Here is a 24,693-nt window from a genome sequence, read left to right on the forward strand (position 1 = left end):
TTTTGTCAAAATTTTATTTCTATAGAAAATTTTGTCAAAATTTTATTTCTATAGAAAATTTTGTCAAAATTTTACTTCTATAGAAAATTTTGTCAAAATTTTATTTCTATAGAAAATTTTGTCAACATTTAATTTCTATAGAAATTTTATGGCCTGTTCCTTGATATCGAAAGAAAGTCTTCTTTCGTTTGCCAAACGAAAGAAAATTGAATTTGGTTCCTCTATCTCTATTTTACGCGAATATTCAAGCGAATGACAAGTCGAACAAAAACGTAAAACTTTTCCATATAAATTGGATTTCCCTATATCGACAGAGTTGTCAACCGTGCGAACTCAAACGTCAAATTCAGTCACTTGGTTTTTTGCTTTCGAGTAGTTTGTAACAAATATTTGCACTAGAGAAATGGATGACAAAAGGTAAGTAATAATTAATAAACAACAGAAAGGTGAAAATAAATGACAATATATTTTCATGCGCAGTGTAAAAAAATCAACGATAGAGCAGTTAAAAGCCTTGGTGCAACACATGGAGGAAAATCCTGAATTTGCAAGGGGAATCCCAGTATTCGGTGCATCAAAAAATTCTTCGGAGGATGAATGGAAAAATCTATGCCAAACGCTGAACTCTCTGGGACCTCCAATACGGACTCTATTAGAATGGAAGAAGACTTGGGCCGATTTAAAATCCCGTACCAAGAAAAAAATTGCTGGCAATGCGAGAAGCATTCGAGAAACCGGTGGCGGCCTGTATCGCTTTGCTCCATTAACTGAATTAGAAGAAATTATTGACAGAACATTGCACCTTTCTTCAGCAGCAGCACCGGACGGGAAAACGTTTGGTATGAAGAGTGAAAACGCTGTAAATGTCAATGGGAAAAATGTTGATACGAAAAGCGTTAAAGTTGTAAACAAAACAATGGAAGAATCATTCCTTTCACTCATTGAGTCGCCAAAGAGACCAAATAAGGTGGTGCCATTAACTAGCCCAATTTTAAAAGAAAAAAAAATGAAATTTTACGAACAGAGGGTGTTCAACAACTCAGTCCACAAAATACAAAAAAACGCACATACGCCAAAGTGGGTACAGATGCCACTGTTGAGCCTATAACGTCTTCGGAAAAGAAAATGAAAGCGTGTATTAATGATCAAATTTCACTAATACGACGTCAGCTGCGAGTGTCTGAACAAATCCTTATAGTTGAAAATGAATCCAATGAAATCCTAAAACGAATTGCCGACGCTGCTGAATCTCAAGCAGAATCAATGAAACGATATGCAGATGCAACAGAATCGCAAAGGGGCTTGTAGAAGCTATAAAATCTTTCATTGACAGAAATGAAATTAAAAAACCTTAATTGACAGAAATGAAATTACAAAACCTGTACTTAAGTGTTAAATTATGTGGCTGGCCACACTGAAATTAATTTTATTTACTTTATCAACCAAAATTTTGCTTTTTCTAAATGAACTATAATTTTTTTGTTTACAAGCTACTATTCCTAAAGTGAAGTTCTATGAGAAGTAGTATAAAAGCTTATAGCAATATACTTTAAAAATTAAATTATGAGTTTTATTGAAATATCTTGATTAATTCCGAGACAAAGAAGCGGAGAATACAAGTAAGGATGCTTTTAAAACGCAATTCTCTTTTAAATTTGGATTTTGTGTACTTGCTTCTAGGAAGCAAATTTTGATTTTTCACTTTTTTTCTTAATATGATATCAAAGTCCTTTAAAACGAGTTAATGACAACTTCATTTTCCAAATTAAAACTCGACTTCCAGTAGAAATTTTGCAATATTTCAAGTAAAAACTTCTTTAAAATTAAGTTTTGAAAAACATGTCCTATATTTGAACGATTTTTTGCATTGTAGTCAAGATGCAAAAGGACAACAATTTTAATGACAACTTTATTAAATTTAAAGATTTTTTTAATGAAATATTAAAGTCAAGTTGACCTTAGCCCAAACGTTTTTTATTTCATGTTATGATACCCATTTTTAAGTCAAATCACTTAATTATAAGGACAATACGACTTCATTGAAAAGTTTATCGACTTTTGGATTAGGAAAAAAAACTTTATATTAGAGAAATATTAGAGATATATACATTTATAAATTGATTGCAATGTTTCGTCTAATCGAAATCGCCTTTAATTCTTCGGACTCTAATCCATCCTCTTCCTCATTTATCTCTGCTGATATTACAATTTCTGGCTCTGGACACTTATAAAGGGTGATTTGTTAAGAGCTTGATAACTTTTTTTAAAAAAAAAACGCATAAAATTTGCAAAATCTCATCGGTTCTTTATTTGAAACGTTAGATTGGTCCATGACATTTACTTTTTGAAGATAATTTCATTTAAATGTTGACCGCGGCTGCGTCTTAGGTGGTCCATTCGGAAAGTCCAATTTTGGGCAACTTTTCCGAGCATTTCGGCCGGAATAGCCCGAATTTCTTCGGAAATGTTGTCTTCCAAAGCTGGAATAGTTGCTGGCTTATTTCTGTAGACTTTAGACTTGACGTAGCCCCACAAAAAATAGTCTAAAGGCGTCAAATCGCATGATCTTGGTGGCCAACTTACCGGTCCATTTCTTGAGATGAATTGTTCTCCGAAGTTTTCCCTCAAAATGGCCATAGAATCGCGAGCTGTGTGGCATGTAGCGCCATCTTGTTGAAACCACATGTCAACCAAGTTCAGTTCTTCCATTTTTGGCAACAAAAAGTTTGTTAGCATCGAACGATAGCGATCGCCATTCACCGTAACGTTGCGTCCAACAGCATCTTTGAAAAAATACGGTCCAATGATTCCACCAGCGTACAAACCACACCAAACAGTGCATTTTTCGGGATGCATGGGCAGTTCTTGAACGGCTTCTGGTTGCTCTTCACTCCAAATGCGGCAATTTTGCTTATTTACGTAGCCATTCAACCAGAAATGAGCCTCATCGCTGAACAAAATTTGTCGATAAAAAAGCGGATTTTCTGCCAACTTTTCTAGGGCCCATTCACTGAAGATTCGACGTTGTGGCTCGTTAGTAAGTCTATTCATGATGAAATGTCAAAGCATACTGAGCATCTTTCTCTTTGACACCATGTCTGAAATCCCACGTGATCTGTCAAATACTAATGCATGAAAATCCTAACCTCAAAAGAATCACCCTTTAGAAGAGGCAAATATTGTGAAGCGCACAGCAGGCATTAAAAATTTGGGTTACTTTTTTAGGATAATAATGTAAACCTCGGGATCCTATAATGCATCGGAATCTGTTTTTTAAAACTCCAAAGCATCGTTCTACTACGTTCCGAGCACTTGCATGTTTTTTGTTGTAACGTTTTTCGACGGGTTCGATAGGATTTCTAAATGGGGTCATCAAATACGGCTTCAATTTGTAGGCAGAATCGCCTAAAAATAGCCAATTTTACCATGTGAACTCATAAAATATGTCATTGTAATTCATTACCTAAGATCCACGCATTCTTTTTCCCATTTTCGAAGTTTTCCTGCAATTGTTCTTCCACAGGACTTTGTTCCCATACAAATGCATCATGATTGGCACCGGGATGTCTAGCATCGACGTACATAATTTTCGTTTCGTTTCGTAATACGTATGTGTGTTCCATCTACACAACCAATTATTCCAGGAAAGCCTGTAGAATCAAAGAATGCTTTTATAATTGCATTCTCTTCCCCTGGATCTGGCATTTCGATCCAATTGTCACAAATATGGTCCTGGAAAAATTTAAGACATTCGGAAATAACGCGACAGACTGTGGATTTTCCCGTAGATGAATGAACTTCGTTTCCAACCGTCTGTTGGTAACTTCCAGTGGCAAGAAAGCGCAGGAATGTGGCCAGTTTTATATCTTCTCGCAAATGTGTTGTTCTATAGGCTGGTGGAGAGTGTTTCATCATTTTCTCGAGAAGCATCCAAAAAATTTCTTTCGATACCCTGAAATTTGCAAAAAATCTGTTGGAACAATAAGATTAAGGCAGGTCTGAATATTGAAAGCCAATGTACATACACGTTTGTAGGCTGCTCCATCACGTTATACTTATCCCTCAATTGTCTTCTTGATAATTTTGCATTATTAGTATCCGGATTTTCATCTTCTAAGAAGAAAACTGCTACAGAAAGTTCCATTATTTCCTTTTATTTTTTTAAACCATAACTATTTTTGTATTTTGTTTATTTATCATCTGTCACTTTTAAAGATACAGAGTTGCATATACCACTGTTAATTTTAATACTATTTTCTCGTGAGTACAAAAAATGTCAACTATGCTCTGTCTTTACTTAAGGGATGATAAATGACAAACGTAAACACAGGCGATAGAAAACGATCGACATAGAGGAACCCAAATTTATTCGAATTCGAATGACACATTTTCACTCGCATACATTTTCTTTCGATATCAAGGAACAGGCCATTAGTCAAAATTTTATTTCTACAGAAAGTTTTGTCAAAATTTTATTTCTATAGAAAATTTTGTCAAACTTTTAAAATTTTTTACTTCTATGAAAAATTTTGTCAAAAATTTATTTCTATAAAAAATTTTGTCAAAATTTTATTTCTATAGAAAATTTTGTCAAAATTTTATTTCTACAGAAAATTTTTCAAAAATTTATTTCTGTAGAAAATTTTGTCAAAATCAGCCTATTTCTCCTATCCGAATTCTAGTCTTCGTTCGCATACAAAATGAAAAACATCTGATTTTGGTTTTTCTAAGGGATATCTAAACGAAGATCGAAACGAAAGTCAATGCGAACGAAGACGTAACGTAATCTCTAAAATTGGGTTTCTCTAACTTGATTCGTTCGCATTTGGTCGAACTGAAATGTCAAAACCATTAACTTGGTAAAGACCTTTCGTTTGGTGGAAAAAGGCATTCCTAAATAAGGAAAAACGTAATAATTGATAAATTGTTTAAAGCTTTTAGTGTAAATATGTGATAAAAGTGGTTTATATCGATCTATTTTTTTTTATAACCACCATATAGACCGTTTAAGGGAAAGTCTAACACGATCAAACACATGCATTTCGAATGTAACACTCATTAAAAGGTGAACTGAACTGTAATTATTATAGTAATATGGAAATACAAATACCGATCTCTCTACAAAAAAAATACTGAACCGAATATCAGAAGTGGGAAAAGTTTGCCAAATGAACGGTGATGCCAGATTGAATTTTATGGAAAATAATTTTTGAAATGTATGGACCTTTTTCAAGTAATTGAAATAATTGACATCTGGTAATGTTAGCATTTGACAGTAACAAAGATAATTGAGAAGAAGATGCAGTCTTGTCATAGCAAAACTGAAGCACCAGAGGACTCCGCCAAAAAAATATCATAAAGTTTGCGTCGACGTGTCACTCAAATGTACTGCCGTTTGCGTCGGAAAATATAAAAACATTTGTGTTTTTCATAAATTTCTGAATAAAAACCCACAAAAGCAATACCAAAACGATTGTAGAAAATTAAAATAAAACGTATGTGTATTTTAAAGCGAATATTCATTATGGTTTTATGTGAATATTGCCGTTTAAATTTATTCCTGGGCAGAGCTGCTTTGGAAAAAATTGACAAATAAAACAATTTTTTTCTCATAGCCCTCTACACCTTGACATTTGTTTTGTTTCTTTATAAGAGCACAATGCTTAATCTTGCTATACTCAATTATCTTTGACAGTAACATAAGGCATGCGAACGAACGAAAGGAAGTTAGAGAAACCCAATTCTATGTTAGACGAAAGTGAGTGACTACAGTTCGTTCGCAATTGCTTTCGTTCGGATATCAGAAACAGGTTGACTATTTCAGTGGTGGATTATCCCACCACAGTAATGTTAGTGATATTTCCGAGTGTTTGCGAGTGTTAAGTGGTTTCACTGCAATGTAGAACGCCATTCGGACTCGGCTATAAAAAAAGGAGGTCCCTTTTTTATAGCCGGGCAGCACTCAGTGATAAGATAGAAGTTCACCACTGTGGTATCACAATAGACTGAATAGTCTAAGTGAGCCTGAAATATCGGGCTGTCACCTAACCTAACCATCATCGAGTCATTTGATATTCGCCCATAGTGCGCGATACGAAAGGGACACACACACATATATACAAATTCGTAACGAAATTAAAGACGACCCAATAACCTGGTGTTCGTAGGCGTTGGTTTATTTTGAAAAGATCAACAATCTTTGTAATAGCGAACTGCAGTTAACATTCATTCTCAATTTCCATTTGCTGCAAAGCGTATCATATTCATAATTTCTTGTTGTTTTTTTTTTTGTACTCAGATTATTTGCCATAAGGCTAGCTTTCGGCAAACATTGGAAATAAGATTTTTCGCCAAAGTTGTTGCGTTCTTTGAAATGTTTTTTCTTGATTTTTTTTAACATTGTTTGTGCCGGTAATGAAATTTTGTTAATTGTATTGTTGGGAATTATGGCTATGTAGTGTGTTGGCACTTGTGGGGCAAATCATATCTTTTGTGACTATGAAATAAGAGATATATTAATGGCGGCTAGAACAATAAATGACCGTATATAATGTTCAGGGTTGCCAATTTTTTGTAAGAAATATGTAAGCCCCTAAACTGAAAATAAACCCAAAATGTAAACTATTTATTTAATGTGGCGCCATCTAACAACTAATGCTGCAACTTTCTAAAACTATGTACAATATAGTATAGTTTGCGACATCTTTATAGTAAGGTATTGATAAATTTATAGTAAGGTATGGATCTATAAAAAACTAATGATAACACCAAAGATTTCATTAGGATGTTTGAACCTTTCGTAGAACTTTCGAGTTTTACTCTAAATTTTCTTCTCAAGGACTAAGAAGCATGATTCCAGCATTGCCATTTGAAGGTTTGATTCTAACTGTCCATCATAGTCCTAAGTGTAATAATTTTTTTATTAAATTTAGGACAAAAATTTTGTACATTTGCGTCCCTCCGTTAAAGTCGTATGTCTTTGAATTAAGTCAAATTTCCCCTAAAGTAAAGAAACACATTTTTTATTTAAGAAAATCGTCCTTAAATTAACTGAAATATTGAATCTTTAGATTATTTAGATTTAGAATAAAAACGCTTCAAATATAGGCTAAGACATATTCTGAGATGCTAAATCATCTTTGGTTTGAAGTTTTTTTGGAATTAAGAAAACATTTTTTACTTTGGAGTATCCGTTATAATTTGGATTTTTAGACTGGCATTTGTTTGTACATACATGAATCGCTTTATTAATATACCGCGAAAAGGGAATGAAGAATTGATAAATGGGATCTTTATTAATTCTATTGATCCTAGATTTAAAGCCAGATAAGTTGAAAAAATGTCTTAAAAAAAAATAAAATCCATAATCTTTTTATTTATTTTTTTTTAACGCACCTATGGAATTGCAATGAATTTCAGAGTTTAATAGTGTTTTCTGTTCTAAACAAAAACTACGCCTTAATTGTATCATAGGAGAGGTCAAATTTTGGAAATGTTACCCCCAACCGTTAAAGTTTAAACTTTGTGAGGGGTTGAGAAGAATACAAAGATGACTTTAATATGAAATCAAAAAGAACATATGATTCGTGCTCGTTGTCAATGGCATTGCAATACTGTTTTTTTTTTTTTGGACAATCACGAGGGTTTTCTTTTATATTTCGGGATTGAGCATCCCTAGAGTTTCAATCTGCCAACTGACAGCTCTATTGTACACTGAAATAAAAGCATGCCCGGTTCCAAAGATTTTGTCTTTTCTTTAACAATTTTGGTATTGATTCCAAGTCAAAGAAGCGGGGAATCAAATTAAAAATACTTTTAAGACACAATTTTCTTTTAAATTTGGGTTTTGTGTACTTGACTCTAGGAAGCAATTTTTAATTTTTCGCTTTTTCAGCATTTTTATACCCACAACCATAGAATGGTAATGGGAGTATAATAAGTTTGTCATTCCGTTTGTAACACATCGAAATATCGATTTCCGATTATATAAAGTATATATATTCTTGATCAGGGAGAAATTCTAAGACGATATAACCATGTCCTTCTGTCTGTCTGTTGTAATCACGCTACAGTCTTCAATAATGAAGCAATCGTGCTGAAATATCGCACAAACTCGTATTTTGTCTGCAGGCAGGTCAAGTTCGAACATGAGCTATACGGTCCAGGTTTTGATATAGTCCCCACATAAACCGACCTCCCGATTTGGAGTCTTTGGCTTATAAAAATCGTAGTTTTTATCCAATTTTCCTAAAATTGGATATCTAGGGGTATTTTAGGACCATAAAGAAGTGTGCCAAAAATGGTGAGTATCGGCGCATGTTTTGGTATATCCCCCATATAGACCGATTTCTCGATTTTATACCCTCCACCATAGGATGGGGGTATATTAACTTTGTCATTCCGTTTGTAACACATCGAAATATTGCTCTAAGACCCCATAAAGTATATATATTCTGGGTCGTGGTGAAATTCTGAGTCGATCTGAGCATGTCCGTCCGTCCGAAATCACGCTAACTTCCGAACGAAACAAGCTATCGACTTGAAACTTGGCACAAGTAGTTGTTATTGATGTAGGTCGGATGATATTGAAAATGGGCCATATCGGTCCACTCTTACGTATAGCCCCCATATAAACGGACCCCCAACTTTGGCTTGCGATTGCTATAAAAGAAGCAAATTTCATCCGATCCTGCTGAAATTTGGTACATGGTGTTAGTATAAGGTCTCTAACAACCATGCAAAAATTGGTCCATGTCGGTCCACTTTTACGTATAGCCCACATGTAAACGGACCCCCAAATTTGGCTTGCGATTGCTCTAAGAGAAGCAAATTTCATCCAATCCGGCTGAAATTTGGTACATGGTGTTAGTATATGCTCTCTAACAACCATGCAAAAATTGGTCCACATCGGTCCATAATTATATACAGCCCCCACATAAACCGATCCCTCGATTTGGCTTGCGGAGCCTCTAAGAGAAGCAAATTTCATCCGATCCGGCTGAAATTTGGTACATGGTGTTGGTATATGTTCTCCAGTGACCATGCAAAAGTTGGTCCACATCGACCAATAATTATATATAGCCCCCATATAAGCCGATCCCCAGATTTGACCTCCGGAGTCTCTTAGAGGAGCAAAATTCATCCGATCCGGTTGAAATTTGGTACGTGGTGTAAGTATATGGTCTCTAACAGCCATGCAAGAATTGATCCATATCGGTCCATAATTATATATAGCCCCCATATAAACCGTTCCCCAGATTAGATCTCCGGAGCCTCTTGGAGGAGCAAAATTCATCCGATCCGGTTGAAATTTGCAACGTGGTCTTAGTATAAGGCCGCTAATAATCATGCCAAAATTGGTCCATATCGGTCTATAGTTATATATAGCCGATCCCCAATCACACAAAAATTGTTGTCAAAATTGTATTTCTATAGAAACTTTAAAGTTAATTATATACGTATTTAATCGGCTTTTTTTAGTTTAATATACACCATGTATGGACTATGTGGTATATGTTACGGTGTTAGGAAGTTTTAAGATACCTTGCCATCGGCTTCAGTAGAAGTTTCTACGCAATCCATGGTGGAGGGTACATAAGCTTCGGCCTCGCCGAACTTACGGCCGTATATACTTGTTTTTTCTTGTGCTTAGTTTTCATCCAATTTTCCTGAAATTGGAAATCTAGAGGTATTTTCGGACCATAGAGAGGTGTGCCAAAAAGGGTGAGTACCGGTTTATGTTTGGTATAGACCTTGGGTTTCTAGAAACCGTAGTATTTATCCTATTTGCCTGAAATTGTAAATATTCTGGTATTTTAGGCTCACAAAAACGGGTATCGATTTAGTTTTAATCGGTCCATTTGGTAAGACCTCCATATTGACCGATTTCACTTCTTGGAGGTATAGAAGGCGCACTGATCATGATAATTGCTTGAAACTCAATGTAAAATTTCCAGATTTTACTTCTCGGGTAAAAATCCAGAATCTGGCATAGTCTTAATAGGTAAAATCTTTAAATTTATCTTCGGGAAGTGTACAGGTTGAACTGCTCTGCTTGATCTGTCATCAAACCCCCCTGAAATTTCAAAGGAAACGCTTATATTTGATTCATGGCGGTGGGTATTTAAGATTCGGCCCGGCCGAACTTACTGCTGTATACACTATTTTCTTCATACACTGAAAAAAATATTGTCGTGAAGTCAAAGATTTCATGTCTTTAAAATACGAATACAAATTTTGCTTAGCACAGAAGACGCATTTCTCTAAAATAAAGTTATTTTCCTTGTCCAAAAGTCGATAAACTTTTCAATGAAGTCGTATTGTGATTTGACTTAAAAATGGGTATCTTAACATGAAAGAAAAAATTTATAGGCTAAGGTCAACTTGACTTTAATAGTTCAGAAAAATTCTTTAAATTTAATGAAATTGTCTTTTTGCATCTTGACTACAAAGCAAAAAATCGTTCAAATATAGGACATGTTTTTCAAAACTTTATTTTAAAGAAGTTTTTTACTTCAAACATAGCATAATTTCCACTGGAAGTCGAGTCCTAATGTTTTAACTCGTTTTTAAAGGACTTTGATAGCATATGAAGAAAAAAAGCTGAGAAAGCGAAAAATTAAAATTTGCTTCCTAGAAGCAAGTACACAAAACCTAAATTTAAAAGAGAATTGTGTCTTAAAAGTATCCTTACTTGTATTCTCCGCTTCGTTGGCTCGGAATCAATACCAAATTTTTTAAAGTAAAGACAAAATCTTTGGAACCGAGTATGCTTTTTTTCAGTGTATGCTATCAAAGCCCTTTAAAAACAAATTACCGACAACTTTATTTTCCAAATTCAGACACGACAAATTATGCTATGTTTCAAGTAAAAACGTCTTTAAAATAAAGTTTAGAAAAACATGTCCTATATTTGAATGATTTTTACTTTGTAGTCCAGATGCAAAAAGACAATAAATTTAAAGACTTTTTCTAAATTATTAAAGTCAAGTTGACCTTAGCCCAAACATTTTTTCTTTCATGTTATGATACCCATTCATTGAAAAGTTTATTGACTTTTGGACAAGGAAAAAAAAAACTTTATATTAGAGAAATGCGTCGTCTATGCTAAGAAAATTTTGCATACGTATTTTAAAGACATGAAATCTTTGACCGCACGATAATATTTTTTTTTTCAGTGTGTATATGTTTTAAACCTTAAATTAAAGCTTGAGATACGCATTTTCGTGCGATTATTTTTTACAACTTTCGACTGGAATTAATTCAACAACATCGATGAACTTAAATCAATTTTTGACAATGAATCTCCGTCAAGGACCTGTGTTGATCATGGTATGGTTAATTCAATCGATGTCGTAGTTCACGCCAAGTCGAATTTCCTGAATGATGATCGTGATGATGCTGTGGGCCAACTGACTGATTGGGACAACTTTAGGCATTAAAGGGTCCAGCATACATTCAATATTGCATGAACATTTGACCGTCGTAAAAAAAAATTGTTCGCGTTGGAACACACACGATTTGCCAATCAAAAAATACGATCGCTATGCTTTGAAACACGACGTCATAGCATTGTGACTGGTGATGAATCTTTGGTTTACGAGTATGAGCCCGAAAGTAAGCAGCATTCCACTGTATGGGTGTTTCGAGATGAACCAAATCCAACAAAATTGCTCGCGCACAAAGCACTTCCAAGCTGATGATCGCCTGCGTTTTCGGAAAAAACTGGACATGTCGCAATCGTACCACTAGAACAACGCAGAGCAGTCAATTGTGAGTGGTACATAAAAAAAGTGGCAGCCCGATTAAGATTCAGGCTCACTTAGACTATTCAGTCCATTGTGATAAGGTTAGGTTAGGTTAAAGTGGCAGAGTGGTACATAACGATTGTCTTCCAAGAAATTAAGAAAACCAACCGACAATGCGAGCTCTCCCGCATCGGCTCATACAATAGCATTTTTGATGGGTAAACAGCCCCGTATAGCCCTGCTTTGGTACTGAATGACTTCTTGTTATTCCCCTACACTGATATCAATATTGACCTAATATGGAAGATTATGCACTTAAATTTTAGGACTCAAAATTTACGCAATGCTAAGGACAAAATACTTTAAAACAATGACATTTTAATTAAAAGAATGTTTATGATCCTTGCTTAAAATTTTTTTTCATTAAATTTAGGACACAAATCTTAAAATTTTGCGTCTCTCTGCTGAAGTTGTAGATCTTTGAAGTAAAGCAAATTTTCCTTAAAATAAAGAAAAGCATTTTTAATTTAAAGAAATCCCCTTTAACTCATCTGTCATATTCAATTTTTAAATTTAAGATAAAAACGCTTCAAATATAGGCTAAGACTTATTTTAAGGATTTGCATCTTTGGTTTAAAGATTTTTTAGCATTAAGAAAACTGTTTTTAATTTGAAGTACCCGACATAATTTGGATTTTGAAATTGGAATGTGTTTGTACATAACAGGCTGATAAGTCCCCGGTCTAACAAAGAAAAACACATTTTTTTGTCAAAGTTCGTTTTTATTATTCAACATAGTTCCCTTCAAGAGCGATACAACGATTATAACGACCTTCCAATTTTTTGATACCATTTTGGTAGCACTCCTTCGGTTTTGCCTCATAATAGGCCTGTTTCGGCGATCACCTCTTCATTGCAGCCAAATTTTTTCCCTGCGAGCATCCTTTTGAGGTCTGAGAACAAGAAAAAGTCTCTGGAGGCCAGATCTGGAGAATACGGTGGGTGGGGAAGCAATTCGAAGCCCAATTCATGAATTTTTGCCATCGTTCTCAATGACTTGTGGCACGGTGCGTTGTCTTGGTGGAACAACACATTTTTCTTCTTCATATGGGGCCGTTTTGCCGCGATTTCGACCTTCAAACGCTCCAATAACGCCACAAAATAGTCACTGTTGGTGGTTTTTCCCTTCTCAAGATAATCGATAAAAATTATTCCATGCGCATCCCAAAAAACAGAGGCCATTACTTTCCCAGCGGACTTTTGAGTCTTTCCACGTTTCGGAGGCGGTTCACCGGTCGCTGTCCACTCAGCCGACTGTCGATTGGACTCAGGAGTGTAGTGATGGAGCCATGTTTCATCCATTGTCACATATCGACGGAAAAACTCGGGTGTATTACGAGTTAACAGCTGCAAACACCGCTCAGAATCATCAACACGTTGTTGTTTTTGGTCAAATGTGAGCTCGAGCGGCACCCATTTTGCACAGAGCTTCCGCATATCCAAATATTGATGAATGATATGACCAACAAGTTCCTTTGATATCTTTAAGGCCTCTGCTATCTCGATCAACTTCATTTTACGGCAATCAAAATCATTTTGTGGATTTTTTTGATGTTTTCGTCGGTAACCACCTCTTTCGGGCGTTCACTGCGTTCATCATCTTCCGTGCTCATTTCACCACGCTTGAATTTTGCATACCAATCAATTATTGTTGATTTCCCTGGGGCAGAGTCCGAAAACTCATTATCAAGCCAAGTTTTTGCTCCCACCGTATTTTTTCCCTTCAGAAAACAGTATATCAAAACACGAAATTCCTTTTTTTCCATTTTTTCACAATAACAAAAGTTGCTTCACAAAAGACGCTCTATCTCACAAACTAATTGACTTACAGACGTCAAATTTTGACACGAATCATTTGAATAATTATATAAAAATAATATGCATTTAATACTAGCGACGCCATCTATGTGTCAGACCGGGGACTTATCGGCCAACCTGTTATCGCAAAAAGAAAATAAAAACTCCATGAATGAGATCTGTGTCCAATTTTAATTTATTTGATCCTAGATTTAAAGCCAGCAAGGTCCGTAAAAATATCTTTATTTTAAAGAAGCCGCATCTTTGGCTCGAAATCAAAACCAAAATCCATAAGGGAAGGTCAAAATCTTTAGATCCAAATAAACTTTTTTTGAGTGTATGTTAAACACTTAAATCAGGTCAACGTTTTTCTACACCTGAATAAACGTTTGATGGGATCTAATGCATGTTTTGGAGATACCACAATCATTGTGGCAAAAGTGCTTCGACAATTGGTTCAAACGCATACAATAATTATATCACACAAAAGTGTATAGATCTTAATGGGGAATATCTTGAAAAAAAAATTAATAATGCGATTTACGATGATTAGTATTTGTTTTTGTTCTCTAATCCCGAAATATAAAAGGCAAATCTCTTATCAAGTCTTTTTTACGAATTTAGGCTGGCCAATCAGAAACAATTATATAAGGATTAAAGAACTGATTCCAACCAATGGAATATATTTTTCTACATATTATTTTGTACTCTTATTTTTGTACCTGTACGGCTCTTCTTATATATACGTGTTGGCAATCCTTAGGAACTTCATAATTTTATTGTGATTCTTGCCAATACGGGCAATGAAGCTAAAAGATGGCATTTTAGAGAGTAATATTTTCTGTTCATTTTTTCTACATAAATTTGATATCTTGAAAACTGTTAACAAAAGTCTAAATAAGAAAGAAATTTTTACCATAGTCCACTTTTCGTTTTTATTTTGGGAGTTTTTAGTTTTTCTTTTCTTTTTTTATTTGGTTCTTTCTTCTACGGGTGTAATACATCTGAATATACAATGCAAAGACGAGATGTTGGTCACGACAATTTAAACGTGTTCCAATAAGCAATTAACAATGGTAAGATTCATACAATACAATATCTCAGGGAATAATAGAAGGAATATGGCCAAAATACCGCCGTTTACTATGACATAGAGAGAAAAAACAACGACTACAGCGGCACAGTTGGTCTTGCCAAAGACAAAAGGTCTGAATATAAGACAACCAAATGTTTGGTATGAATTACTATGGGAGTATTCACTATTGGATGGGTGGATGCATAGCGACGATGGGTTCATATTGGCCATATCAAAACGAAATTTTGGCCTTAGACAATACTTCTGGCGTATCCTCAAAAAACAAAAAATGTTATTTTACTTCAAATGCAATGTTGAATTAGCTTTAAGACTACCGCAAACTCTCTCCTACTTTTTTGTTTTTCTTAATGGTGGAAGTCAATGTTTTCATTTCATTTTGGTGGAAATTCAAAAAAAAAAAATATTTATGGTTACTTTTAATTCATTCTTGTAGTTAGATATGAAAACACATGTGTGAAGTAATGGTTGATTTTTAATGGTACTATATTATATTGAAATAAAGTGTATTTCAAGGGAACAAATCTTCTTTAGCAAAATTCGTCAGAAAACAAAACTGGGGTAAGAGAACTGATTTTAAAGAGAAAATGTTAAGTAAAAAATTGGTCGGAAAATGCTAGTCAACCCTAAAAATCGGTCCTCCGTCCGTCCGTCTGTTGAAATCACGCTAACTACCGACAGAAACAAACTATCGACTTGAAACTTGGCACAAGTAGTTGCTATTGATGTAGGTCGGATGGTATTACAAATGGCTATATCGGACCACTTTTAGGTATAGATGCCATATAAAAAGACCCCCGGATCCGGAGCCTCTACGAGCGGTAAATTTCTTCCGATCCGGTTTTAAATTGGTGCGTGATGTTAGTCTATGGCCTTAAATAATCGGTCAAAAATTGGTTCATATCGGTCCATAATTATATAGCCCCCATATTGCCGATCCCTAGATTTGACTTGAGGAACCTCTAGAAGGGGCAAATTTCATCTGATCTGGTAGAAATTTGGTACGTGATATTAGTCTATGGCTTCTACCAATCGTACAAAAATTGGTCCATATCGGTGCATACACTCAAAAATAAGTTTACTTGGTCCAAAGATTTTTACCTTCCTTTAAGGATTTTTGTATTGATTCAGAGCCAAAGATGCGGGTTCTTTAAAACAAGGAAATTTTTTTGGTACCTATCTGGCTTTATATCTAGGACCTATAAAATTAAAATTAGGATACAGATGTCATTTATCAAATTTTCATTCTTTTTTTCGGTATATTAATAAAGCTATTCTTTATATGTGAATGCCAGTTTAAAAATCCACATTATGACAGATATATCTAAGTAAGAAATATTTTCTTAATTCCAAAAAAAAAAAAAAAACTTTAAACTAAAGATGCTAAATCCTCATAATAAGTATTAGCCTATATATGAAGCGTTTTTATCTTAAATCTAAAGATTCAATATTTCAGTTAATTTAAGGGCGATTTCTTTAAATCGAAAATGTGTTTCTTTATTTTAAGGAAAATTTGCTTTAGTTTAAAGACATGCAACTTTAACGAAGGGACGCAAATTTTCAAAATGTGTGTCCTAAATTTAATGAAAAAAAAATTAAAACAAAGATTATAAACTTTCTTTTAATTAAAATTTCATTATTAAAAAAAAAAAAAAAACAAGTAAGTGAAGCAGAAAGTCGGGCGGGGCCGACTATATCATACCCTAAACCACCCTTACTGAATTATTAATCATAAGCATTTGTGGGGTAACATAGGTCTGGGAGATAAACCGCATGGGTGCGGTGACTATAGCTCATATTCAGTGTTGCCTGGCAAAATGTTCGGTTTACCCTACAAGGACAAAAAAAGTACATTCCCAAACAATTTTCCCTCCAATATTTTCGTTAACTTTAAACAAATTTTACAAAACAAATATTGTTCTAAGTACTTTATTATCTTAAATCATGAAAATGCAACATATAAAACTTAGAAAATAAATTTTTATTACCACCACGGTTGCCACAGTTGGTAGAATTCTACCAAAAATAGTATTTTTTGTTGTTAAATCTCTATAGAAATAAAACTTTGATAATAAATTCTATAGAAATAATATTTTGAAAAAAAATCTATAGAAATACAATTTTGACAAAATTTTCGACAGGACTAAAGTTTTGACAAAAATTTCTATAGAAATATTTGTTTGGTAGATTTGTGGTTATTTGTGGCAATCTTCAAATTTTGTTAGATTTTTTTGGCACGAGTGGTAACTGTTGTTACCACACATTGTTAAAGATCAAGCCTTGCCGGCTTCTAATTTCCTCCTCTAAAGCCACCAAAATGTAAAAATTATTACAAATTGTGTTGAGTGAAAATGTTCCTACATTGTGGCCCTACGTCCCTACAAGACATTAAATATTAGAAAAAAACCTACATATAGGGAATTGCACCTACGGAGTTAGTATGCCACTAATATTGATCCCATTATTAAAAAAAGAGAAAATCGCTCAATTAGTGTGGGTAATAAATCCAAATTTGTAAAAATCGAGCAATATTCTTATGTAAGAGCTACAAGTACGTACACGCAAAGAAAAAAAACGTTTGGAAAACGTGTACCGAAAACGTTTTTCTTTTGTTAGAGTTTTTTGAATTGCTTCGAAAATTTTAAACTTTTATCGCCAAAAAAATTCGTTTGTTACAAAATTTTTATTTTTTCAATAAAAAAAAGTTATTTTTGAAACAACAATACAGTCCATTTCGTTTATGTCAAACACTGTTCTTTTCTGACTTTAGGTCTTTAATAAGACACATTTTACAGTTCAAAATTTAATATACTACAATGTAATGTTGAACAATTTTTCGGAATCTTCCGAACATATCTGGAATATATGTAAAAAAAAACAAAACAAAAAACTTTGGTCGAAGCAAGGATCGAACCCACGACCCTTGACATGCAAGTCGGGCGTAGCAGCCACTGCTCCACGGTGCCAAACTAAATGTTTGTTTCTGTTAAATAAACTTTGTTTATTCGGTTCGTGGGCGCCGCAAGCTATGCTATATAAATATAACTTATATGGATATTTATCTATTGATGACCATAACAGGTACATAGCTCAGTGGTTAGTGCGTTGGTTTACAAAGTGCATGGTCCGCGGTTCGATTCTCCGTCCAGGCGAAAGGTAAAAAAATTTTAAAAATTTATAAAATCGTATAATTTCTTCTACATTGTTGGTATTACAGAAAAAGGTGCTAAGCACTAAAAAACTTCGTGGAAGTGAGAAAGATGTGAGGGAAAATGCAATTAGCCAGAAATTTTTTTTTTTAGTTAGTCTTTATGAAATTGTTTTTACATCCTGGAAAAGAATAAACGTTTATCACAAAATGTATATACTTTTCTTCCAAATGCACTTCCTTTCAACGAAAAGCAAATGAGAAACGAACTTTGTTTGTCTAAAATTTCGTTTGGGAGGAAAGAATTATTTTTTTGCGTGTAGGTGGCCAGCCTTCGCCCGGGGTTTGAGTGTTTCTCCTATGGATAGTCTAAAGTGGGCTAACGCGAGCCGAGGACCTCTACGGTTCCATGTTTATGACGGACAACTTGTACTAAAGTAGATTTAACCCGTCGTCTATTGCCACTAATTGTGTATATTTGTATATATTGTCTGCTATGGTTTGTTAGTGTACCGATAATTCTGTATTCCTGGCTCTTCGTAGTCAATAACTTTTTGCCGAAGTTGTGTTTGACAGTGACAAGTTTGGGATACATTTTTGAAGGCGTTTTTAAAAAAGAAGTAAACAATGGAATAAGTAGAAATCAATTCATTGAACAGAGGGTTTGGTAGGAAAACGATTCAAAAAAATAGTGAATAAACTGCTTGAAATAATTTTTTTTTCGAACTTCGAAAATAAGTGCGGCAGTTGGTAAAAAAAACTATATCGATTAAAAAATACTATGTTATATTGGTAAAAATAATATTGAATTTTTGTTTTATATGAAGGTTCGAGAACTGACTCTGCACAGAAAAAATAAACTATTTCATGCAAAAATTAATTACCTCGTTCGAACATTGAACTAAATTGTACTCCAATTTTAGAGATTTCCACAATGCGTTATTAACACATGAAAATATGATACGCTTTGTATTTTACTACCATTTACGAAGTAAAAAATGAACTAAAAAACAAAAAAAAATCGTAGAATACTAAACTCGATAACTGGAAACTTCGTGCAAGCGAAACAACTGCTTGGTCAGTCTAACTTTTGTTTGTGCATCGTTGAGCTCTTGAAGTTGAAAACTTATAGTTTGGAATTTGTTACCGTCCGCGTCAAATTTAATAATTTTTTCTTGATTTTCCAATTCAAAGTTGGATCACACATAAAAACATTTTAAACGAAGATAATTCCAATTATGGGTTTACACAACACCTTCGTTTTCTAGTGATGTAGGCTGGTAGTTATCGAGTATTGTATTTGGTACAAAAGGTAATCGTTCCCGGCGCCGATTAAACATTGAAGAATTTTGAACATTAATGATTTCGCCTGAACGTATGCTAGAATTTTTATCCCTATTAATTCTGTACCAATTAATTATTGTAATTACTGTAAATTGATTGTTGTGTTAATTTTAACCGACTCCATACCTAATAAGAAAGCTCGAAATGCCAAAAATTACACAATAATATTGAATTTTATTATAAAACCCCATTTTTGCATTCAATTATCCACAACCTTTAGAGACATAGTGTAGGGTATAACCATCAACATATAAGTTTGGATTTTCATTTCATTTTGGTCACTTATTGTGGGGTGGAGTACCATGAATATCTTTGATATGCCATGGGAAAACATTTTTGATGAAGACATTTTCACCGTTCAACATCCACACCATGTTATGGTTGTGTTTTTTTTTTGTTTGTTCATCTGGAATGTCTATAAAAGGAAAGTTTTCTACATCCATTTCATTTGACGTTGTGATACATACAGAAGACCATGGCCATTGTCATAATCACTATTGTGTATATCGCCGTCCTATACCCATTGCCACTGGATGTAGAATTGCAAAATATGTAGTTTAAGCCAATTTCTATTTTATTGTTTATCTCTCAGCTGGTTCCTTTTCATACAGGTCGAAATGAAAACGAGGTTACATGAGTTAAATATTGTGACATTATTCCACAGCTTCAAGCTAAATTATTTTAACGTGGGGAAGGTGGAAGATATCACCATTTAATTTATTGTTATGTTTTGAAGATATGTCTCAAAATCGGGGCACATATATATCTCCGTGTAGGAGTTAGGTTAGGTTAGGTTAGGTGGCAGCCCGATGTATCAGGCTCGCTTAGACTATTCAGTCCATTGTGATACCACATTGGTGAACTTCTCTTTTATCACTGAGTGCTGCCCGCTTCCATGTTAAGCTCAATGACAAGGGACCTCCTTTTTATAGCCGAGTCCGAACGGAGTTCCACATTGCAGTGAAACCACTTAGAGAAGCTTTGAACCCCTCAGAAATGTCACCAGCATTACTGAGGTGGGATAATCCACCGCTGAAAAACTTTTTGGTGTTCGGTCGAAGCAGGAATCGAACCCACGACAAGGTTAGGTTAGGTTATGTGGCAGCCCGATGTATCAGGCTCACTTAGACTATTCAGTCCATTGTGATACCACAGTGGTGAACTTCTCTCTTATCACTGAGTGCTGCCCGATTCCATGTTAAACTCAATGACAAGGGACCTCCTTTTTATAGCCGAGTCCGAACGGCGTTCCACATTCTAGTGAAACCACTTAGAGAAGCTTTGAAACCCTCAGAAATGTCACCGGCATTACTGAGGTGGGATAATCCACCGCTGAAAAACTTTTTGGTGTTCGGTCGTAGCAGGAATCGAACCCACGACCTTGTGTATGCAAGGCGGGCATGCTAACCATTGCACCACGGTGGCCCACGACAAGGCGGGCATGCTGTGATATAATTGAAATTTTCAACAGCCTAAAGAAATTTTTCGTTATTTTTTGGGGTGTCTCCAACATATTTTTGGGTATAATGTTCAATGACCATACACATAATTTCAATATGGACTAAAGCAAAAAAAAAAAATCGTAAAATAGTAAGAATAAACTTATGTATGGGTGTTGTAAGGTCGTGATTTATTATTCTTGTTTTTAATATTTTTTTAATAACATAATTTCAAATAATCACAATGACCCTTAACAGATTCTCTACTTACTCTTTGACTACATTAGAGGAATCCCTTTAAAATAATGCAAATCATTTTGATTTTCTTTTATTTAAAATTTCCTGGAATTATCAAATAGGCCTATCTAATATACAAAAAAAAAACTTCTTACCGAACACCCAAGGAAACTTGCAAGTAACAGTGAAAATGGTTTCTTCAATTTGGTTCTGACTTTTACCAATTGCCCAGAATGATGAACAATCAAAGTTTGTACTCCTGAATTCTGCATGAACTGTCACAGTGAAATGATAAAAAAAAAAACACAACAAAAATTTGCTGACATTACACTCAAGATTAACAATGCAACAGCCACCAAATGTATCAGTATAACATTAGATGCAACAATTGCTGTTACCATTGTCAATGGTGGAGACCTTGCCAGCAACATCAAACAAATTTCAACTGAGGAACGAACTGGAGACAAAAGGAGTCATAGTTTAGAAATTTAAAATGCTGGGCCTTTTATCAAAGATGATTAGAAATAGAAAAGTTGCGTTGTACACTGAAAAACAAAATTTATATATTTATTTATTTATTTATTATTTTGACCTTATAACAAATACTATATAAAAAAAGAACTTACAAAGTATTAGCTACTAAGGCCACAAGTTTAATTAAATTTTTTAATACACGAAAATGATTGAGAATATCTCAAAATCAATGTCCACGGCCTGCACGTAGAGAAGGAATATGATCACCTCAAACATGTTTCAAGAGCAAAATGTTATTTTTGTATGGTGACCATGTAACATGTTTGTCACTAAAATGTTATTTTCTCGTCAAATATAACCTGCTTGCCGAAGTCGGATACATGATTTCCGAGAAAATAACATGGTTGCGAAAACCATGTTACATGGTCACCACCCAAAAATAACATTTTGCTCTTAAAACATGTTTGAGGTGATCATATTCCTCCTCTGGGTTTGGTTAACGACCCATGGGTTGGCCACACAAACTTGCATTTCTTAATGGAAACCTTCTCCGGATGTATTTTGCATGCCAGAGGAAAATTTAGTGCTGTAATGTTAATTTCAAAAAATTCCAATGCCTTGTAAAAGGTCTCAAATTTAAAAACCTTTATACTTACACCAATGAATATTTAGAGATTTTCAAGTAGTTACTGATTCGTTTCAAATGCCATAGGGATTGTTTTTTAGCATAGCACGTGTATTCTTTGTATACAACCGGCCTCTGGTAGGGAATATGAAAAACATTGTCAATGTTGGATGGATTCTAACGAAGAGAGATAGGCGGGCTGATTGACCCACCAAGATCCCTTTTACATGTCAGCTGGTGATGTTGCGTTCGATTTAGTTGCATAGTTGCCGCTGGCCAAAGAGTTTAAGACAGTGAGAGGTAGTTCAGAAGTGAGTTTTGTAAGGGTTTTTGTTTTGAGTGAAAGCAATAAGAAGAATAGATAGCAAAAAATTCCATCTTATATTGTCGCAATATACAGTCAGTGTAAAAATATAACGTTTGTTTCGGAAGATATACAGGAGTCATTAAGTGTATTTGTATATTTTTATACCCTCCACCATAGGTGGGGGTTTATTAACTTTGTCATTCCGTTTGCAACACATCGAAATATTGCTCTAAGACCCCATAAAGTATATATATTCTGGTCGTGGTGAAATGCTGAGTCGATATGAGCATGTCCGTCCGTCCGTCTGTTGAAATCACGCTAACTTCCGAACGAAACAAGCTATCGACTTGAAACTTGGCACAAGTAGTTGTTATTGATGTAGGTCGGATGGTATTGCAAATGGGCCATATCGGTCCACTTTTACGTATAGCCCCCATATAAACGGACCCCCAAATTTGGCTTGCGATTACTCTAAGAGAAGCTAATTTCATCCGATCCGGCTGAAATTTGGTACATGGTGTTAGTATATGGTCTCTAATAACCATGCAAAAATTGGTCCATATCGGTCCACTTTTACGTATAGCCCCCATATAAACGGACCCCCAAATTTGGCTTGCAATTGCTCTAAGAGAAGCAAATTTCATCGGATCCGGTTGAAATTTGGTACATGGTGTTAGTATATGGTCTCTCATGCAAAAACTGGTCTACATCGGTCCATAATTATAGATAGCCCTCATATAAACCGGTCCCCCGATTTGGCTTGCGGAGCCTCTAAGAGAAGCAAATTTCATCCTATCCGGCTGAAATTTGGTACATGGTGTTGGTATATGTCCACAAATTGGTCCACATCGACCCATAATTATATATAGCCCCCATATAAGCCGATCCCCAGATTTGACCTCCGGAGCCTCTTAGAGGAGCAAAATTCATCCGATCCGGTTGAAATTTGGAACATGGTGTTAGAATGTGGTCTCTAACAAACACGCAAGAATTGGTCTACATCGACCCATAATTATATATAGCCCCCATATAAGCCGATCCCCAGATTTGACCTCCGGAGCCTCTTAGAGGAGCAAAATTAATCCGATCCGGTTGAAATTTGCAACGTGGTGTTAGTATAAGGCCGTTCATAACCATTCCAAAATTGGTCCATATCGGTCTATAGTTATATATAGCCGATCCCCAATCACACAAAAATTGGTCCATATCGGTTCATAATCATGGTTGCCACTCGAGCTAAAAATAATATACAAAAACTTTATTTTTTTAGAAAACATTGTCAAAATGTTATTTCTATAGAAAATGTTGTCAAAATTTTATTTCTATAGAAAATTTTTTCCAAATTTTATTTCTATAGAAAATTTTGTCAAGATTTTTCTTCTATAGAAAATTTTGTAAAAATTTTATTTTGTCAAAATTTTATTCAAAATCATCAAAATATCGATTTCCGACTATATAAGGTATATATATTCTTGATCAGGGAGAAATTCTAAGGCGATATAAGCATGTCCGTCCGTCTGTCTGTTGTAATCACGCTGCAGCCTTCAATAATGGCGCTATCGTCCTGAAATTTGGCACAGATTCGTTTTTTGTTTGCAGGCAGGTCAAGTTCGAAGATGGGCGATATCGGTCCAAGTTTTGATATAGTCCCCATATAAACCGATTTCCCGATTTGGGGTCTTGGGCTTATAAAAACCGTAGTTTTTATCCAATTTGCCTGAAATTGAAAATCTAGAGGTACTTGAGGACTATAAAAAGGTGTGCCAAAATGATCCCCATCGGTCCATTTTTTGGTATAGCCCCCATATAGACCGATCTCCCGATTTTGCTTCTTGGGCTTCTAGAAACTGTATTTACTATCCGATTTGCCTGAAATTGGAAATCTAGAGGTATTTTAGGACCATTAAGAGGTGTGTCGAAAATGGTCCGTATCGGTCCATGGTTTGGTATAGCCCCCATATAGACCGATCTCCCGATTTTGCTTCTTGGGCTTCTAGAAAATGTATTTACTATCCGATTTGTCTGAAATTGGAAATCTAGAGGTATTTTGGGACCATAAAGAGGTGTGTCGAAAATTGTCCGTATCGGTGCATGTTTTGGTATAGCCCTCATACAGACCGATCTCCCGAGTTTGCTTCTTGGGCGTCTAGAAGCTGTATTTTTTACCCGATATGCCTGAAATTGAAAATCTAGAGGTATTTTAGGACCATAAAGAGGTGTGTCGAAAATGGTCCGTATCGGTCCATGTTTTAGTATAGTCGCCATTTAGACCGATCTCTCGATTTTTATTCTTGGGCTTCTATAAACTGTATTTCTATAAACTGTATTTTGGCACCCCAAATATGTGTGCCGAAATTGAAGTGTATCGGTCCATTTTTTGGTATAACCCCCGATTTTACTTCTTGGGCGTCTAGAGACTATA

General features: G+C 34.9%; 2 protein-coding genes across 2 annotated transcripts; one reads left to right on the forward strand and one right to left on the reverse strand.

Annotated features, from left to right (window-relative positions):
* The first annotated feature begins 349 nt into the window (after nucleotides 1-349).
* LOC142219525 (uncharacterized) lies at nucleotides 350-1,561 on the forward strand. Its single transcript, XM_075288474.1, has 2 exons — nucleotides 350-417; nucleotides 481-1,561. Exons 1-2 carry the CDS (start codon nucleotides 404-406, stop codon nucleotides 1,106-1,108), a joined length of 642 nt encoding a protein of 213 aa, XP_075144589.1. The 5' UTR covers nucleotides 350-403; the 3' UTR covers nucleotides 1,109-1,561.
* A 549-nt stretch (nucleotides 1,562-2,110) lies between these two features.
* Nucleotides 2,111-4,182, reverse strand: LOC142235281 (uncharacterized). Its single transcript, XM_075306535.1, has 3 exons — nucleotides 4,026-4,182; nucleotides 3,583-3,952; nucleotides 2,111-2,224 (listed from the first exon to the last, which is right to left on the reverse strand). The coding sequence occupies exons 1-3, from the start codon at nucleotides 4,142-4,144 to the stop codon at nucleotides 2,111-2,113; spliced, it is 603 nt and encodes a 200-aa protein (XP_075162650.1). The 5' UTR covers nucleotides 4,145-4,182.
* Between the last annotated feature and the right edge of the window lie 20,511 nt (nucleotides 4,183-24,693).

This window comes from Haematobia irritans, chromosome 1 (genome assembly GCF_050003625.1).
Source record: "Haematobia irritans isolate KBUSLIRL chromosome 1, ASM5000362v1, whole genome shotgun sequence".
Taxonomy (NCBI): domain Eukaryota; kingdom Metazoa; phylum Arthropoda; class Insecta; order Diptera; family Muscidae; genus Haematobia; species Haematobia irritans.